The sequence below is a fragment of the Podarcis liolepis genome (assembly GCF_965112155.1).
Source record: "Podarcis liolepis genome assembly, chromosome: 17".
Classification (NCBI taxonomy): Eukaryota; Metazoa; Chordata; class Lepidosauria; order Squamata; family Lacertidae; genus Podarcis; species Podarcis liolepis.
Window position 1 is genome coordinate 13,283,826 of NC_139571.1, and position 19,538 is coordinate 13,303,363.

Sequence of the window (19,538 nt, forward strand, 5' to 3'; positions counted from 1 at the left end):
GGACCATAAGGCGCACTGCACCTAGTTTTTAGAGGGGGAAATAAAGGGAAAAAATCTGTACGCAGCCTGTCCACTTCTCCCAGAGATTCTGGGGCTGCCAGAGGAAGCCCAGGTTCCCCCCCCCAGCCCCAAAGAGCAAAGAAGCCAAGACAGCGAGCGGGATCCATCCCCAAAGAGCAAAGAAGCCATAGCCGCGTGCAGCCTCTCCTGGCTGGAGGGGCTGTGCGTGGCTATGGCAATACCCCCACCTCCCTCAAAAGCCCACATGAGCCGCACACCCTTTCAGGAGCGTGTGGCTCCTGTGGGCTTTTCTACGAGGAGGGAGAAGGGACTGACTGGCCGCATCAGTCCCTTCTCCCTCTTGGGGGCATTTCCTGCCTGCCTCCCCCCTGCATTCGCTCCATAAGACGCACACAAATTTCCCCTTACTTTTTAGGAGGGAAAAAAGAAGAAGAAGAAGAAGAAGAATTTGGATTTGATATCCCGCTTTATCACTACCCGAAGGAGTCTCAAAGCGGTTAACATTCTCCTTTCCCTTCCTCCCCACAACAAACACTCTGTGAGGTGAGTGGGGCTGAGAGACTTCAGAGAAGTGTGACTAGCCCAAGGTCACCCAGCAGCTGCATGTGGAAGAGCGAGGAAGCGAACCCGGTTCCCCAGATTACGAGACTACCGCTCTTAACCACTACAAAAATGCGTCTTAGGGAGCGAAAAATACGGTACTTGGGCAAATCTTGCTACTTACCTGTGCTTTGTGGCGCAGGAGGACCCCACAAGGCAATTTTTGTTTTGTTTTGCTGCAGCAGCAGTGACAACAACCTCCTGGCTGCTGCTGCCTAATGGCAGAATTAAAATGGTAGTTTCAAAAAGTACTACATATAGTGCTATTTTATCCTGCAGTCTGTTTTCCAAGGCCAAAATCCTTTTATTGTTCACTCGCAAATCCCATTTAACTAAGCTCCCCTGCAATGCTAATTAGTAGCTTTCTTATAGATTCTGCCCATTATTATTTTTTTGCTTTTAATTTAGTGCATTTGGGGGATTTATAATTTACCGCCCCTTAGTCAGCATCTGTTGCCAACATGCAGCTTTTATTACTTGCTTTCTCTTCCCCATCAATTTTTATTTGATAGCATTTTTTCCTCTCTTATAGCAAAATAAAACTTATCTGAAAGGAAACCAGTAACCAAAGCCACTTCTCCAATGAGGAACTCAAGTTGACTGACCAAGGAGCAATTAATCACTAATTCCTCAGCTGCAATGAACAAGAGAAAGCAGTAAAGGGGGAAGAGTGGGTAAGGAAGAAGCCTTTATCTAATCAAATTACAACTTTAATTTAAGTAGCCTTGAAAAGCCTCAGAGCACTGCCCAAGTTGGAAAGGCAGGCACTGCAATTGCATTTTATTACTGTGCTGAAAAATAGACATAAATCAGCTATTAAACATGGCAGGAGACCATGTCAGAAAACCAGAGGGTTGCAAACATTTGGCCACATCACCAGGATTCTCAGGAAAGTGGAGAATGAATGACAGGGTCAGGGAAGACAGCTAGTCTTATAAAGAACACAAGTAATTTATTGCAATAGTGCTAGGATAATTCAGTTAATAAATCTATCCTCCCCCAGCTGATTTTAACTGCACCATTTTCACCGACCTGTAGAAGGTGCCATTGAAGTATGTGATGTTACATTAAATGTGGACAGAGAACAGTGAGCATCTGGGCTTGGTTTTTAGGTTCAGGAATCGGACAAGACAAGAACAACAAACTGGTAGCCGGCCAGCCCTAAATCGATGCTCCCAGCACGTTTAAGAAAACCACCACATCCATCTATGGCAGAAAAGAGCAGTTGCAACTAGAGTCCACTACAAGGAAAAATAACCTAGGAGCAGATATGTCTTCTGTATAATAGCTACCAAGAACTTTATAAAATGAGCTGCAGAATGGGGGGGGGGGGGAGTAGTAGTTTTAACCAATAAAGAAACTTGTATCAAATTGAGTCAGTGAGACTGCATGGGAGAGAAGCAAACAGAAGCAAAGAGGAAAGTACCGTATTTTTTGCTCTATAAGACTCACTTTTTCCCACCTAAAAAGTAAGGGGAAATGTGTGTGCGTCTTATGGAGCGAATACAGGCTGCACAGCTATCCCAGAAGCCAGAACAGCAAGAGGGATTGCTGCTTTCACTGTGCAGCGATCCCTCTTGCTGTTCTGGCTTCTGAGATTCAGAATATTTTTTTTCTTGTTTTCCTCCTCCAAAAACTAGGTGCGTCTTGTGGTCTGGTGTGTCTTATAGAGCGAAAAATACGGTATTTCCATTCTCAGAGCACACTGTGGGCCGGGGTGTTTTGTTCCCTTAAACACTTGCACGTTTCAGAATATCCCTGGACTAGACTTGTTTGTTTAAATGGGAATGAATGAATTCCAGACATCATCATACAACAGAGCAGGGCAGAACGCTGTCCTTCTCGATAAGAATACGTTTGATTAATAGTGAAGCGTGTGCGTCCATATGGCGCTCAATATCACTTGCCCTAGAACAGCTGTTTGTGAGATGCCACTTTCCTCAGCCTCCTGCAGCTCAGAAGCCAGCAACAGGCACTGAGGTATTTTATTTCTGCTCTGCAGCACATCAGTATTGTTGAATGGATATCCATGAAATGCCAAAACAGAAATTCTCACGTTCTGTGGAGTTATAGTTCCCCAAAAACAGATGGTGCCAAGTTTCAAATTATATATCCTCCTAGACTACCCAGAAGAATTGTGGCAGTAATTAAAAAACAACAAAAAACCACCATAAAAATATGCATGTCCCAAGCCTTTAATCTGCTGTTTTTGCCCCCATTTCAGGAGGAATCTAAAATAATCCTCAATTCGGTCTGATGCTTTACTCTTCCATAATGCTGCACTTCACAATGCTGACCACAATGATGATTTTCTTCAGGTTAAAACCCAAGGAAAAATCTGTACCAGCTGTACCAGCTGCCTTTCGAAATATCTTTGGGAGAAGAAAAGGCTAAATCCTACACAGAGCAGAGTCCCTAAGGCAGTTTGATGGCACCTTGTAAGCCTCCTTCCTGCAGCCAAGCGGGTGAAGAACGTTTTGCTCTGCTTTCCTTTGGACCACGTCAGCAAGGCTGAGAAGAGGCCTTGTCATCTGGGCAGCTGAGGACCTCCAGACACACTGCCCAGACATGTGCCCCAGAAAGGTCCCTTCAGGAAAAGCAACGCAGGAGGCAGCAGTTACGAGTTCCCGGTCTCTGCAGCCACAGCAGGCGCTGTGATTCTCCAGCAGTTTGACTTCAGCCTTGGAGACGCACTCCATTGTCTCTCGAGACAGGCAGATGCCAACAAATGGTGATCTTCTACACAACATGAGATAATAGTCAAGTGTGTTCAAGTCATTTCATTTACCAAATCTCTGGTTTTAATTCTTTAAGTAGCCAAGCACATTGTTAATTTAAAAGTGCATAACAATATCTTAATTTTAAGGCCTCTGAATAGTTAGACGTCAAAGCGCTGCAAGCATGTTGCCCCACCTACAGGAAATGAGAGTTACATTTTCTTTGCTGGAGACAGGAGTTCTCTTTGCCAGGGATGGGGGCAAAGTGACAGGGCGAGGGGCACGTATCAGTTGGTAGGGGCAGCAAGCATGCCTTGCCAGTGTGCAACTGGGAGTGTGTTTGCTCCCGATTTTGTGTGAGCTGTCCTCTCTCCACAGACCCATCGCTCGACACCACGCATGATGCGAAGGTGGGAGGAAATGGCCTCATGGGATAAAAGTTCCCTTCCCTTGCTTGATTCTGTACATAAACACTAAATAAAAATACAGTGGTACCTCGGGTTAAGTACTTAATTCGTTCCAGAGGTCCATTCTTAACCTGAAACTGTTCTTAACCTGAAGGACCACTTTAGCTAATGGGGCCTCCTGCTGCCGCCAGAGCACGATTTCTGTTCTCATCCTGAAGCAAAATTCTTAACCTGAAGCACTATTTCTAGGTTAGCAGAGTGTGTACCCTGAAGCGTATGTAACCTGAGGTACCACTGTAGCCAGCCCCCTCTACTGCAGACCCGGTTGCAGAGCCCACCACTCCCAACTGTTTGCTAGGGGAAAGCAACAAACTCAAGGTGTGTTTTCCCTTCATTACAGCCTCCATGTTTCTAACCCATGCAAGTTAGAATACAGATTGCTATATGGTACTACGAAACACATATTTATGGAGGCAGCTGAGGCAGGTTTTGCTTCCAATATCTACATCTAACTAATCACTGTGCTTGGAGACAAGAAACACTTCCCTCTATCAGATCAGACTAATGTCTTTTGCATCTTCTACATGGCTTTGGCTCAGCTGTTTTAAGCTTTTTAGGTTTGGCACAGGGCTCTCTTTGCAGTCTGCTTACAGAAGCCAAGATTCTGGAGGAAGACCCATTTATAAAGGCTTGACCAAGAACAATCCACTCTTAACACAAAGGAAATGGTGTCCGCCTACATCCTAACCCTAATAAAACACTTTCAACCATAAGGCTGCATTTTAATGTACAGTGGTGCCCCGCAAGACGAATGCCTCGCAAGACGGAAAACTCGCTAGACGAAAGAGTTTTCCGTTTTGGAGGTGCTTCGCAAAACGAATCTCCTATGGGCTTGCTTCGCAAGACGAAAATGTCTTGCGAGTTCCTGCGGGGTTTTTTCTCCCCCCCCTTTTCTAAGCCGCTAAGCCGCTTATCAGCTGATCCGATAAGCCGATAAGCCGCTAAAAGCCGCTAATAGCGCTAATCCGCTAATCCGTCAATGGGCTTGCTTCACAAGACGAAAAAACCGCTAGACGAAGAGAATCACAGAACGGATTCTTTTCGTCTTGTGAGGCACCACTGTATTGTTGCAAACAACTTCTGTTATGGGCAATTATTTGTTTACCTTGGTTGGCAAGATGTCAACAGATCAAGTATCAGGAGAGGGTGAAAGCATGTGTAACCCTCTGAAATTCAGCACTGGAAGGAAAAAACTATTCCCTGAGGGGATGAGAAATTGCCACACTTGGCTCATAGCAGATGGCAGAGCTCTGCAAAAAGGCATTTGGAAACTAAGGAGGATAGAAAATGCAACATGGAAGCAAGCGTCACAAAGACGTGCCAATATCATAACTGTGTCAGGCTGGTCATAATTCCCTTACAATTCTAGAAGCTTTTGCAATGACAACAGGAAGGAGATTCTGCTGACTCAGAACGTTGGTGATTTGTAGACATCTTTTGAGAGCAAAGCGAATTGAGAGCTTTCTCTTAGACATAGAATCGTGGGAAAAGGAGGGCAGTCTGGATTTAAAGCAGCAGAAAGGGCACTTCTGATACCTGATCTCAGTGGAGGGGAGTGCTGTAGGAAATGGGGGATGGATCCTGCCAAACTTTAGACTGACCGGAGCAGGTGGAACTTGCACTCCTGCGATTGTGGGCAATTTGGATGAAAATGGCATACCTAGAGGCTGCCTGGTTCCTGATGTATCCCTTGAACACCCCTTCCAAAAACACCATGACCAGAGAGTGCTGGCAAGTTGTTTCCTGCCATAAGAAATCAGGACTTATCACAAGAGACAGCCTCTCCCTGGTGTTTTGCTTATGTAGAAAGAGACATTATTCCCAGACATGCTGAATCACTCACTAAAACCCACGTTCAGTCCTGTTGGGCAGATATACCACCACCACCAGCTCATCCTTTGCTTCAATATCAGGTATGACTAGGTTAGCTGTATTGCTGCAACCCAGTCCTTTCCTTTGGAGCAGGGATTGGGACCCCGGGACCCTCCAGGCATCACTGACCTACAGCCCCCATCATGCCTGACCACTGGCTGTGCTGGTTGGGACTGATGGGGAGACGGAGTCCAACAATAGCTGGAGGGTCACGGGATTCAAAACAACACATCCAACAGTCAACCTGGGTTGTGGTGGGCCTACCGCTTGGAAGGAAAAGGGGCCACCCCCCAAAACAAAAGTGATTTCCACATACTGGGAGGTAGGGGGTGGGTGGGACTGTATTATGTGTATGAAGGAGTGTCCCCAACCATATCGTTCTGCCTGGACACTGAGGTCAAGCTCTGAGGGCCTTCTGGCGGTTCCCTCCCTGAGAGAAGTGAAGTTGCAGGGAACCAGGCAGAGGGCCTTCTTGGTGGTGGCACCCACCCTATGGAATGCCCTCCCACCAGATGTCAAAGAAATAAACAACTATCTGGCTTTTAGAAGACACCTGAAGGCAGCCCTGTTTAGGGAAGCTTTTAATATTTGATGGATTATTGTATTTTAATATTTTGCTGGAAGCTGCAGAGAGTGGCTGGGGAAGCCTAGCCAGATGGATGGGGTATAAATAAAAAAATATTTATTATTATTATTATATTCAGCTGCTTATAAATCAAGCACTCAATTGGCACCATAAGCACCTCTGATATCCAAGGACTGCCTCTTGAGAGTAGCTGAGAGAGAAGTTGAAAGGCATTGGGCAGACTCAGGAAGGTAACAGCTGAAGCCAAGTGTTAGGATATTACCGTATTTTTCCCCCATAGGGCACACCAGCCCATAGGGTGCACCTAGTTTTTTGGGAGGGGAAATAAAGGGGAAAAATTATTTCCCCCCCAGGCGTGGGGCTGGGGCGGGGGAAGCCCGAGTTTCCCCCGACCCCAGAACAGGCTGCTATCCGCAAGCCTAGGGAGCCCAGCGCAACTTCCCGTTGCGGAGGTTGCGGAGAGCTGCGCGAAGCTCGGGGCGCGCTCTTCAGCGCGCCCCAGGCTTCGGCATACAGGTTGCGCTGGTCTGCCAAGGGTTGCGCAGAGCTTCCTGAAGCCTGGAGAGCGAGGCGGGTCGGTGCGCACCGACCCCTCTCGCTCTCCAGGCTTCAGCAAAAGTCTGCATTCGCCCCATAGGACGCACACACATTTCCCCTTCATTTTTGGAGGGGGAAAAGTGTGTCCTATAGGGCAAAAAATACGGTAACTGAGGGGGGAAGTGAGGGCTGCGTGAACTGGGCTGCTCAACCCTGCACAGCTTCTGGTGAGAGCTACACCATTTGCATGCAGCCCTGCCGTTCAGATTTCCGTGTGTTCCCTTCATTCCAAGCAAAGTTCTGGAGCTCTTCCCCCAGCGAGTTCAGCTGGTGTCCAGAATGTGTCAGCAGTGGGATCAAGCAAACGGCACGTCCAGCCCTGTCTATAGCTTTGCTTCTCTTTAATGTCATTTCAGTGTCGAAATTTACAGTGGTTTTCTGATACAGAGCAATTGTCCTCTGCACACCCCTGTAGGTGGTTCGGGGAGGACAAATTCACAATTCATACAAAAGTTAAATTTTACAAATTTTTGGCAATTAGACTGAGTAACCCGTTTTCTCCTATTGCCATTGCCCAACCATTGAAAAAAAAGTTATACAATAATTTACATTGAAATGTGTTTCTTCTCCAAAGTGCTTGATAGACTATCCTCAGGAAAATTTACAGGGGCCTGTACAATTATTTACAGGAAGTACTTCTTGCAGCGCTTGTTCCTTCCCTATGGCTTCTTGGAAAGTGCTTTATACAGGGCCAGCGGTGGCAATACTTATTAAAAGGGTTACAGGTAACCAGTGACTTAAAAGCTGAATTGCTGCGGACAGACGTTGACAAGCTTCGTATGAAAATGGTTTGTGAGCTTGTGCCATCTTCACTCTCCCATGACAGGAAGGAAAACTGTCCAGCCACTGGCTTCTGTCCAAATGGTGTAAAACAAAAGTAGACTAGGAGATGGCTGCCTTCATGATAAGTCATCGTCTGTGCTGACGACTGATATCTGTTCGGAGGAGAAACGAGGATTAGTGACAATGCAATCCCTCCCGTTTCATGCAGTGAAGTTTACGCAGCACGTGGTTTGTGTTTAACGCAAGATGCTCCTGGCTTTCAACTTTGTATGACAGGAATAGCACACAATACTCACCCTGCTTTGCTTAGCCGCAGAGCCAACAGAGCTTCCTAGCCAGTAGCTGCCACAACTTTAGCAGCTAATGCAAAGTCATCTCCTCAAACATGACTTAGGTGGGTGCTGAGACAGAACCGGTTCCAAAAACCCAAGACCCTTGGCAAAGGGTATCAATGGTGCCCTGGTCACCTCCCATCGCTCCTTCTTTCCCCCACAGATAAAACTTAAGATGACTACTGAGATAAAGATTAGAAGAGGGGGAGAAGTCTACACTGGAGTCAAAGGAGAAATCCACAAAGGGACCTCCCATTTTCTGCCTCCTTCCACCTGTTTGCTTTGCAAGTGATTCTATGCAGGCCACCTGCAAGTGAGCCTCACTGAGCCCAGCAGGTCTCCCTCCAGAGGAAACCAGCCGAGAACCAGCGAGGGCCCCTTCTGAGCTCCTGGATTCCCAGACAGTGCTTGGCCCATGGATGGATCGGCAGCCGCGTCCAAAGTTCTGCTATGCAGTTACCAAAGCTAGTTTGAGATTTAAGCCTTAAGAACCAATTTGGATTAAGGGCTTGAAACAAATTCTGATTTTCAAGAGTTGCTGGGATCCATTTAAAGCAGTCACTATACAGTAGTACCTCTGGTTACGAACTTAATTTGTTCTGGAGGTCTGTTCTTAACCTTAAACGGTTCTTAACCTGAAGTACCACTTTAGCTAATGGGGCCTCCTGCTGCTGCACCGCTGCCGTGCGATTTCTGTTCTCATCCTGAGGTAAAGTTCTTAACCTGAGGTATTACTTCTGGGTTAGCAGAGTCTGTAACCTGAGGTACCACTGTAGTGCCCTGCATTCCCATAATCCCTGACCCCTGGGCCACACAGACCGGGAATGATACGTGTCACGATCTAACATGTCAGGAGGACAACACATTGATGGCACCACTGCTTCAGATATGACAGGGAAGTGATGCAATATTCTGCTTCACCATTCTAGGAGTACTTATTTCTGGTGCCTAATGTTTACTATCTTCTGCAGTTCCACTCCCTTCACTTACAGCTGGATATGTGTGGCCCACTGAAGCGCTGTGTCTTCCGATGTCTATAGAGAGGTCTTCTTCCGTCGTTTTCAAGTACACCGGATTGTCAAAATTCATGCTTTTCATGTTCTTGTGTTGCCAGTTGCGCCACATGAAGTAGCTGCCTGCCGCCGCCATGGTCAACAACACTGAAAGAAATGGCAAGGTGACGTTCCTCTGGAGCATCTTAGCCCAGCTCAGACTGCTGAATAGCCTTCAGTGGCCTAAGTTGAATGCAGCCATCATAAGGAGCACGTGTGCCCCCTTGCTCCCACGAATGAGGGGGCTGCGGCCGCGTGGCATCAGTGGGGCATGTGTGCATGATGTCAGCATGTGGACGTGTCATGCGCACACCCCGTGACTTGTGCATGTGACATGAGCACACTCCATGGAATGCACACAAGGCTGCCAAGGAATTTTAAGGGGGCCCAGCCCTCTCCCTGAACATGGGGGTGGGCCCTTGACCCCTTGACCAGGAGGGAGGTGCAGTGAAAACACCTTGCATGATTTCAGGGCAACGTCTTCTACTTACATACGGGAAGAATGGCCCATGCTGCTGAAGAACTTCTGGATGAAGAAAGCTCTTCTGAAACTGGACTGCTTAGATTTTGTCCTAGGAAGAAAAACTGCCATTTCATTCACTCCCAAGTGCAACCCCAGTTAAGTGTTTTAAAAGGTTCCCACATCTGGTAGAAAGCTTTGTCTACTAAACAGTTTAAACTCTAGAGGAGGCAGAAAAGTTTCCTGAACTTTGGTGGAGGAAATTGTTGGAAATTCCATTCCACCCTTGCTGCCGATATGCGAGATTGTTACATGTCACATATCTGTTTACAGATTGCTGGAGTTCTGTGAGCAGAACATCCGCTCTGTATTGCTTTTGTTTTTTCTCTCTCTCTCTCTCCCCAAGAAGAACGACAAGGAGAAAGGCCATGTTTTTCTGTGTCCTGATTTATGTATAATAAATGTGTAGTTTAGTATAGTATCCCTGCCTCGAGCCTGATCTGTTGTGTGTTTACTCTGCTGAGTAATGTGTGCTCTTGCATGCACAGCAGAATGAGTCGTGGATGCACGTCTGAGGAGGATGACTGATTGATCTTTGCAGCAGCAAGACTGAGAAGGGAAACGTTCCGGCTGGGGCCAAGCCAGCTGGCTTTCCATCCCATGGTTCCGACAGAAATGAGCTGCTTGCCAAGCTGGTTCCCACTCAAAAAATTGAGGTGCGCTGCCACAAATCCCCTTGTTTTAGGGTATTGGCCAATGCATCATGGCATCACTGCCTGGTGCAATAGCTCTGCTGGCCAGAGTCAGAAGGGGATATTCCAGTTCAGGTAAGAGAAGGATCAACTCTGAAGGCTCCAAGGCCTACCCAATGGGCATTACAATTCTGAGTGGGAAATGGTAGCATGAAGCTTAGGACAGAAAAGACCAAGTTACTGTTGCTTGGGAGAGGGGCGTCTAGAGGCCTCTAAGTGTCTGCACACTCTCCCTTGAGGTCTGCAGCTTGGGGGTAAACCTAGATTATTCTTACACTGCAGCAATTGCTAGGAATAATGCCTGTTGTCAGCTGTTTCCTTATCAAGGAAAGGAAGTCAATCCAGACCATAGATTCAGGTAGATAGCCATGTTGGTCTGACGCAGACGAAATAAAAAAAATAAAAAAGTTGTCCAGTAGAGACCAGCTAAGTTAGTTCTGGGTAGAAGGTATCTGAAGAAGTGTGCATGCACAGGAAAGCTTATACCCAGAACTACTTAGCTGGTCTCTTAGATGCCAATGTGTTTGCATTACAGTTGACTCTCGGGTTGCGAACGTGATCCATGCGGGATGCACATTTGCAACCTGCAGCGTTCGCAACCTGTGTCTGCACACACACGGGTTGCGATTTGGCGCTTCTGTGCATGCACGACTGCCGAAACCCTTCTTAATTGTATTTCACTATTAATATACTTCTTAATTGTATTTCAGTTCAATTACTTTGATAACATACATATTTTGCTATGTGCAAATGGCTTGAGATACCTATGAGGTCCATAAATTACCATATAGCATATATTCAACACAAAAAACAGCGACAATTTGTTGTGGACAAAGGACAGCTGGACATATAAAGGGGGCCCCCATTACCTTCAGGAGCTTAGGGCCTCATCAAACCTAAATCCGGCCCTGAGCTTAGCCCAGTGTTCCTTGGAATAACCCAAACACGCAAGGTCTGCAAAAAGACCTCTGTGCTCCCCCCCCCCTTGCGCTGAGCAGAAGTGGTGTGATCCTTCGCTTATTCTGCTCCACCACCAGCACGCTGCATTAGGACCAATACCTCCAGAAAGTGGTCCAGGTGGTTTTTCTGTTCTGCTGTTCTCTTTTGCCTCAGCAGCTCCTGTACCTGAAATTATAGATCAGCAACTTTGAAGCCCAGGATTGACTGGGTCCTTGTTCTGTGGAGGTGGCACATCTACAGATGAGCATGTTCATGCATGTCTCAAATTAGCTGTGGATTGCAAGATGTCAGCCGTCTGCTGCAGCTTCGTAACGCAGTAGATCTGTCATCAGATCAGCTCTTAAATGCTTAGAAAGTCAGGCTCAAGTTATCTAGCTCTTGGCCAATTAAGCCATTTTAAATTTTTTGCATTTTTAAAATAAGAGGAGGAGGAGGAGGAGGAGGAGAAGAAGAAGAAGAAGAAGAAGAAGAAGAAGAGGAGGAGGAGGAGTTTGGATTTGATATCCTGCCTTTCACTCCCTTTAAGGAGTCTCAAAGCGGCTAACATTCTCCTTTCCCTTCCTCCCCCACAACAAACACTCTGAGGTGAGTGGGGCTGAGAGACTTCAAAGAAGTGTGACTGGCCCAAGGTCACCCAGCAGCTGCATGTGGAGGAGCGGAGACGCGAACCCGGTTCCCCAGATTACGAAACTACCGCTCTTAACCACTACACCACACTGGCTCTAGAGGTCAAATGTATTTCAAAACTATGCTGGAAAATAAAAGCCAAGGCTGAAGTCTGAGCTATGTTATGCTTAGAAACAAGCTGCAGGACCAGTTGAACACATTGCTCTTAGGAATGCCAATTATCCAACACTCCAAGAGATGCTATAGTAGGTTGATATGTGAGGTTTCATACTTCAACTAGCAAACCTTTCCCACCTAGAACTAGCATTCTGGATTAACAGAGCTTGCTTTTTCAAGGCACTTTGCCTCCCTGTAGGTCGTATGTCAGCATACATCCCACTGCAGAGATTATCTTTTGTCCAATGCCGTCTCAAATTCGTGGCAGAAAGGGAGATTGAGGCAAGCTCACAATGCATTACTGCAATTATTATCAGGGCGACATCTGAATTTAACAGATGCCTACTATAGCTTGTGAAATCCATGAGCATGTAGATGCCAGCCAGAATATGCCACTGAATGACCACATCAAAGCATTTTGGACAGTATTAATGCACAAGATGGACGGGGCAAAGACTCACGAGACGCAACTCCAAGGAGCATGCAAGTGTACCTCTGCATCTGAAGCCGTTATCTTGCAACGTGTCGCCATCGGGACAAATGCAAGTATACTTTGGCGAACGGTCATTGATCTGGGGAGCAGGCAAGCACAGATATTCGCAGCCTCCATTTGTCATGTTCTCATCTTCACACCAGTTCTTTCCTGCGGAGAGAAGTTTCCAAGCATGTTCATCTCGTATCAGAACTTAAACTTCCATCAAGACGGCAAAGGCTGTGATCAGTTTTCTAGGTGAGCCATCACAACTTTTGGCTTGCAGTCAAGGCTATACTCAACATGGTGTTCATCTTCCTATAATGGGAGTGTCTTCTAAGAGAAAATGCGAGAACAGGGAGTCTTTCTAGCATAGGATGCTATTTGTCCCTTGACTGTTGCCAAAGTAAACCATGGACTGAGAGCAAGTTACAGTCAGAACTTGGATGACTGAAGGCAGAATTTGGGCCAACCATTCACTTCCCTCTCAGATGAACTGTGGCAACTTTAAACAGATTCATTTCTGAAAGTATTTTTATACCACTGTAGCATAAATACACGGGACGCGGGTGGCGCTGTGGGTTAAAACACAGAGCCTAGGACTTGCCGATCAGAGGGTCGGTGGTTCGAATCCCCGCGACGGGGTGAGCTCCCATTGCTCGGTCCCTGCTCCTGCCAACCTAGCAGTTCAAAAGCACGTCAAAGTGCAAGTAGATAAATAGGTACCACTCCAGCGGGAAGGTAAACGGCGTTTCCGTGCGCTGCTCTGATTCACCAGAAGCAGCTTAGTCATGCTGGCCACATGACCTGGAAGCTGTATGCTGGCTCCCTCGGCCAATAGAAGAAGAAGAAGAAGAGTTTGGATTTGATATCCCGCCTTTCACTCCCCTTCAGGAGTCTCAAAGCGGCTAACAATCTCCTTTCCCCTTCCTCCCCCACAACAAACACTCTGTGAGGTGAGTGGGGCTGAGAGACTTCAGAGAAGGGTGACTAGCCCAAGGTCACCCAGCAGCTGCATGTGGAGGAGCGGAGACGCGAACCCGGTTCCCCAGATTACGTGACCACTACACTACACTTAACCACTACACCACACTGGCTCTCAATAAAGCGAGATGAGCACCTCAACCCCAGGGTCGGTCACGACTGGACCTAATGGTCAGGGGCCCCTTTACCTTTACCTACCATAAATATATATCACAGCAGTTTACAACAATATAAAACCATGAAGATTAGAAAAAACTTAAAAACAAGTAGTAAGCAATGGAAGCGAAGGGATCATCTAGTCTAGGCATTCCCAAACTCGGCCCTCCAGCTGTTTTGGGACTACAACTCCCATCTTCCCTAGCTAACAGGACCAGTGGTAGGGATGATGGGAATTGTAGTCCCCAAACAGCTGGAGGGCTGAGTTTGAAGATGCCTGATCAAGTCCAACTGGCTGCAATGTCCTGTGGGAGATGTACCCTTAAATTGCCTGCCTAGACCTGGTGGAAGAGAAGTTCTCAGCTGGCATATAAAAATTGGCCCGGAAAGCTTCTTGAGAGCTTTCTTGCGCTGCACCTGACGACTCCTGTTACCTGATTGCTGTACAAGTTCATGATACACAATGATGTCCCGAGCATCATACAAGTTGTTGACTACGGTTTCCAGCTCAGCGCCCGTAAACTTATTCGCACCGTACACAGCTTCGTTTTCACCATCCGTCCAGTAAATGGTGTCCTGGTGGGGGGGGGGGGGGGGAAGGTGGTTATATCAGACTGAAGGATTATTCTTTGAGCTGCTGTAGTTAAAAAGAATGCAAGTGAGGACCAGACATGTTTTCCATCAAATTCCACGAGTCAAGTTACCATATTTTTCGCTCTATAACACACACCTGACCATAACACGCACATAGTTTTTAGAGGAGGAAAATCCGTAGGCATGCCACCCGTAGGCATTCCCTCCATAACACGCACAGACATTTCCCCTTACTTTTTAGGAGGAAAAAAGTGAGTGTTATGGTGCAAAAAATACGGTAAATGGAGCAACCTTTCAGCAGCAATTTAGTTCACTAGCCACCTGGCCCAGCTCCCTTATCACGGAAGTTGCCTTTCTGCAACTCAAATGACTTGTCACCACTCTTAGCTTGCTAATTTATTTCTCACATTCACAGACCACCTTTTCTTCCAAGAAGCTCAATGTGGTGTACATGGTTCTTTCCCCTCCCCAGTTCATCCTCGCAACAGCCCTGTGAGGTTGGTTAGACTGAGTGACTGACTGGCCCAAGCTCAGCCGGCGAGCCTCATGGCTTAGTGGGAATTTGAACCCTGGGTCTCCCAGGTTCACAACCTGACACTCTACCCATTAAGCCACACTGCCTCTCACTGAGACGTTGCTTCTTACCTCAAATATCGTCAGAGCAAGGGGATGAGCAAGGAATTCATGGGATTCCAACACGATCCTTCGGTCGTGCCCATTCAGATCGACACTGGACAGCTTGTGCAGCTTAGAATCAACCCAGTAGAGGCGATTCTTCACACGATCTGAAGAGAAAACATCTCAGAATGCAGCCAAGTTTTGACAGGAGCTTGCCTAAATGCACTTCTTAGCCTAGATTTTCTAAGGAAGTTTTGCAGTAGCGTCCTTGGCTATGCAATGGGTAATTAAGGCACCACAAAATGCAGGTTACAGGATTCTGAAGTCAATGGCAATGATCATAGAGAGAAGCCATGGAAGCATGTCAAATACCCCCAAGGCTGGGTATTGGCTTGATTTGGGGTGGGGAAAGGTCTCATCATGTTCTGGCCCAAAGCAGTTCATCCCAGAAGACTACTTGCTTTCACACCCTTAAGGCACTCATCCCAATTAATCCAACTCCAAGAATTCCTTCAACAAGGAATTCCAGCACGGTAGGAAGAACATTTATATACCTAGTGCAATCCCATTAGGCCTCTCAATATCTGTTGTCACAAGTTGTTGCCTGTCAAGTCCATTCATCCCTGCTTTCTCAATTTTGGCTGGTTCACCCCAATCAGACCAATACATGAAGCTGTAAGAGAAACCAGGTAAAAACTGTCAGGAGTCGACTCGGCTGCCTAGATCATTTTGCATGTTTCTTCCTCAGCAGTTGCACTCACTAGAGTTTCGCCTCAAAACTTTGGCTGGTTTGGCTAATGGGCCTTTCTATGCATCAGTTCATGGCAGGCCCAGGCAATGTCTTGTCTAAAACCGGTTTAAAGTTAAAAATTGCAAGAACAAGTTTGGAATTTCTGATCAGGCAACGGATCACAAATCCCCGCTCACCTCACTTGCAGTGAGCCTCGCACCCTGCAATCGGGTCGCCTGGTCCACCCCCTCCCTCCTCAGCCCAGCCACCCGCCTTGCGAGTGGGACTTTCCTGCCTGCCACCCATGCCTTTGTTCCTTTCCCTGGCTGTGGGAGTGCTAGCAGGCTGCCTCCTCCCTCCACCCCTCCTTGTGCCGAGTGGAATGGTGCCCTTCTGGTGGCCAAGAGAGACTCCGGTCAGAGCGAGCCATGGCTGGCGGTTCCATCCAGGGAGGTCAGTGGCTCCACAGTGCCCAGCAGTGCCCCAGCTGATGCCCTCTGCCTGGGGCAGCACCACACGCCCAGCCTCACCAGCAAGAGGCAGAAGCTACACATGGTGACGTCCATCGTCTCCTCAGCCGGCAACTGCTTTCTTCCTCCCTTCCAACATCGTAATATACTGCCACATCGCAAAGTTTAGCTGGTGATCTATTACAGGGTTGGAAAGCAGGTATCGCCCAGCCCTAGTTCCTGTTTGTACCAAGTTACAGAAAGGACGGGTGTCTTCCCTCAGGGTCATTCTTTCGTTGTGCAAATGCACAATGCATATAGATCAAGCCTAGAAGACAGTCCCTTATCAACCGGGGTGGGCAAATACAGGCATAGGCAAACTCCGGCCCTCCAGATGTTTTGGACTACAATTCCCATCATCCCTAGCTAACAGGACCAGTGGTCAGGGATGATGGGAATTGTAGTCCAAAAAAATTCTGGAGGGCCGGAGTTTGCCTATGCCTGGGTAAGTATCGTGGGCAGCTACTCTGGCATTAAGTTACTAGCAATTCTTCCAGTACCACTTCCTGTCTCTTCAACATAGATGTGCTTACATTGGGCAAAGATATAAAAGTTTATGAAGCAAGTTATTGCTGTCTTTTCTGGATTCCCCAATGGAATCCTCAATAATGTTCTCTCAAATTGCGGGTTTCCTCTCTCTCTCTCCTGCAAGTGCTGCTACACGTCTTGGAGTGCTCCACCCTTGTGAGGATAGGTTATAAGAGAGAGCCTCAAAAATCATCAAGGTTTATTCAGTTAAGATGATCTCAGACACCTCAACATTGTTTACCCAGTAAGGGGATCCACAGCAAGAGAGGCGGGCTCTTTTAAGTCCGTGTTGAAGAGAACCTTCCTTTTAGCACCGTTCAGGCTGGCCACAGAAATGGACTTGAGAGAAGAATCCGTCCAGTAGATGTTCTTGTATATCCAGTCAAAAGCAATTCCTGCAGGATTCTGCACATTCTCTATGATCCGGCGGTGCTGTAGCGGCTTGTTATTAGAAGTGATTGAGGTGCTGGGAAGAAAGATCTCATTAAGTCAAGTCCCCAATGGATACACTGCACAGACTGCTGCAAACCCAGTGTGTGGGGCTCCAAGTTAATCCTAGACTCAGATTTAGCTAGAACAAGCTTGCAGCTTAAGGGGTACATTTTCCTCATGGCGAACCTACTGGGAGCTACATGCAGGGAACGTTCCCATGTGAAATCAGCTAATTTCCAACCATACAAAAGCTGGAGATCCTCACACAACACATTTTCCACCAAGTCAAGCGAGAGGCAGCCCAGTTCTACAATACATTCAAGCTAAGGAGAAGCTGTGAAGGATGCAGATCAGAAACATGGCCTGAGGAGAATTCCCAGGGCTGGAGGCACCTTTGGCCCATTGGCTGGATTACTAACCCCCTGATCTACAAGTTGAGACTCTGAGATGGTGGCTACTTAACACCCCAAGGCCACCCATCTAAGGAAACTGATTTTGGCCATCAAACTTGCTAGTATGTTTTGGCAGTCACACACAGTCAGGTTTCAGCTGGGCTTCCCTCCCGGGTCTGTGTGCCTGGTACCAAGCAAAAGCAGGTGCCCAGGACTTTTAGTTTGCTCACGTATCTGCTCAGCTGCATTTGAAACTCAACTGTGTTAGTGACGTCTTGCTAGCAAGGCCAGAGCTCAGGGATGATGGGAGTTGTAGTCCAACACCATCTGGAGACTCACAGGTTGAGAACCACTGATTCTAATGAGACCATTGATCCATAAAATGAAAGCAATGAACAATGTACTGTAGTCACACAATCAATCAATCAATCAATCAATCAATCAATCAATCAGTAGCTGAACTGAGTTCCACACAGTCACAAAAACAAAACAAAAAGAGTCAAAAAAGTAAAATAAATTGCAAAGAGAGACAGACCTCAGCGTAACACTCAAAATGGAAGTGTGGAACCCAAATTGGAAGCATAACACTCAAAATGGAGCACGTTCAGCTTCCAAAAAAAGTTTGCAAACTGGAACACTTACTTCCGGGTTCGCAGTGTTTGGGTTCCAAGTTGTTTGAGTACCAAGGTGTTTGGGAACCAAGGTACCACTGTACAGGTATAGTAGCTCAACACCTTTATTAGCCCTCATTATTAGAAGGTTCTCTCCAAGCACAACATTTTGCAGAGTGCTTTTTAGTAGATTGTGCTTTATGGTAGCAGCCAGCACTGGAGAGCTTAGTTGTTTAGGGCCTGGTGCTGATAACATCAAGGTTGCAGGGCGCGGGGGGGGGGGACCAGGCAATCCTCAGGGTCCCTCTCCAACTCTAATTCTATTATTCTATTCCTCTATACTTCCCCCAAAAGAAATCCAAGGGTCTGTTCTTCAGCTGGACCTGTGTGTCAGGTGACCTGAAAGGCCCACACTGTTGATTATCCATTATCAAGCTGAGGCCGAGAGTAGGGTACAAGACATTGTCTTCCCCCAAAAAATGAGCTGCATAGTCTTAAGGGGAGACTACTGGTGATCTACTGCAAGTCAGCCAAGTCAAAAGTTGCTACTCTTTAGGTAGGTGTGCAAGCAGCTCTGCAGTTCCATCACCTGCATGAAAAAAGCTTACCTGAGGAGAGCATTTGGGCCAATGTCCGCCCAAAAGATGGCATGCTCAGCCATGTCCGCATCCAAAGCCACCACGTTCCTCAAGTCTCCAATGAGCTGGGTATAGTCCTGCCTTTCCAGGGCAAACTGCCTGATGTTCCAGCGATTCGTAAAAAGCAGGCTTGGTTCTCCACCTGAAATTATAGATTAATAGGTGAAGTGTGCAGCCAGATGGTGCAGAAATAGGTTTTCACTCTGAGCGCCCACTTTCAAGCAAGTTCCTCCCTGGACCTTTCCCCCCCCCCCATCTGCAGGTTCTGCTCAGCCATTCATGACTCTTCATTCCCATTATGCATTTCAGGAATTCAGATCCCAACTGATTCGGCTTCAGAGGCAACCAGGGGACCCAGTGTCAATTACAGTAGTCCTCCTGGGACATTTTGCAAGGTGGACAACTTTCATTCATCTCTCTGGGACGCAAGGAGTTCGCGATTGTTTTACATCCTCAAGAGGAAAATTATGGACACCAGAATGAAGAGTTGCTTAGTGCCAGAACCCCTCAAGCTGCTTACCGATTGCCTTACATACTAGAGTTTGTGGGTCCATCCGGTAGCCCCGGCTACATTCGCATTTGTACCCCAACTTTGTATTGATGCAGATTTGGCTGCAGATACCTGGGTTCAGGCATTCATCGATGTCTGGAAGAGAAAAGCTACTTAGCATTGCACTACGATAGGAATGCAGGTTTCAGGAATACCATCTTGCCACAGAATGCTCACCTCCGCATGTTTTTCTGTCTATCAACTCAAAACCAGCAGGACAATCACATTCATAGCCTATAACCAGGTCCCTGCAGATATGAGAGCAGCCTCCGTTGTTCACGAGGCACTCGTTGACATCTGGAAGGAATGAGAAGGGCCACTCAGTCATTTGTGAGATTTGCT

The 19,538-nt window shown here is 47.1% G+C and overlaps 1 protein-coding gene and 1 long non-coding RNA gene across 4 annotated transcripts in view; one reads left to right on the plus strand and one right to left on the minus strand.

Moving 5' to 3' along the window:
• LOC310697133 overlaps positions 1–19,538 on the plus strand; it is a 237,521-nt gene that overhangs the window by 20,925 nt on the left and 197,058 nt on the right. The window contains exon 3 of one of the 2 annotated variants that reach the window (XR_014520942.1): positions 2,940–4,192. This is a non-coding gene — a long non-coding RNA (uncharacterized lncRNA). Of the gene's footprint in view, positions 1–2,939; positions 4,519–19,538 lie in introns of those variants that run through there. The other variant, XR_014520943.1, reaches the window with a different exon arrangement.
• VLDLR (very low density lipoprotein receptor) overlaps positions 7,185–19,538 on the minus strand; it is a 31,820-nt gene continuing 19,466 nt past the window's right edge. Inside the window, exons 8-19 of one of the 2 annotated variants that reach the window (XM_083483366.1) lie at positions 19,374–19,493; positions 19,167–19,292; positions 18,617–18,788; positions 16,815–17,039; positions 15,361–15,479; positions 14,834–14,973; positions 14,029–14,170; positions 12,476–12,625; positions 11,299–11,364; positions 9,519–9,599; positions 8,966–9,135; positions 7,185–7,795 (exon numbers count right to left, since the gene is read on the minus strand). In XM_083483366.1, the coding sequence (XP_083339492.1) occupies positions 7,760–7,795; positions 8,966–9,135; positions 9,519–9,599; positions 11,299–11,364; positions 12,476–12,625; positions 14,029–14,170; positions 14,834–14,973; positions 15,361–15,479; positions 16,815–17,039; positions 18,617–18,788; positions 19,167–19,292; positions 19,374–19,493 (1,547 nt within the window). In that variant the 3' untranslated portion in view covers positions 7,185–7,759. The remainder of the gene's footprint in view (positions 7,796–8,965; positions 9,136–9,518; positions 9,600–11,298; positions 11,365–12,475; positions 12,626–14,028; positions 14,171–14,833; positions 14,974–15,360; positions 15,480–16,814; positions 17,040–18,616; positions 18,789–19,166; positions 19,293–19,373; positions 19,494–19,538) is intronic. The other variant, XM_083483365.1, reaches the window with a different exon arrangement.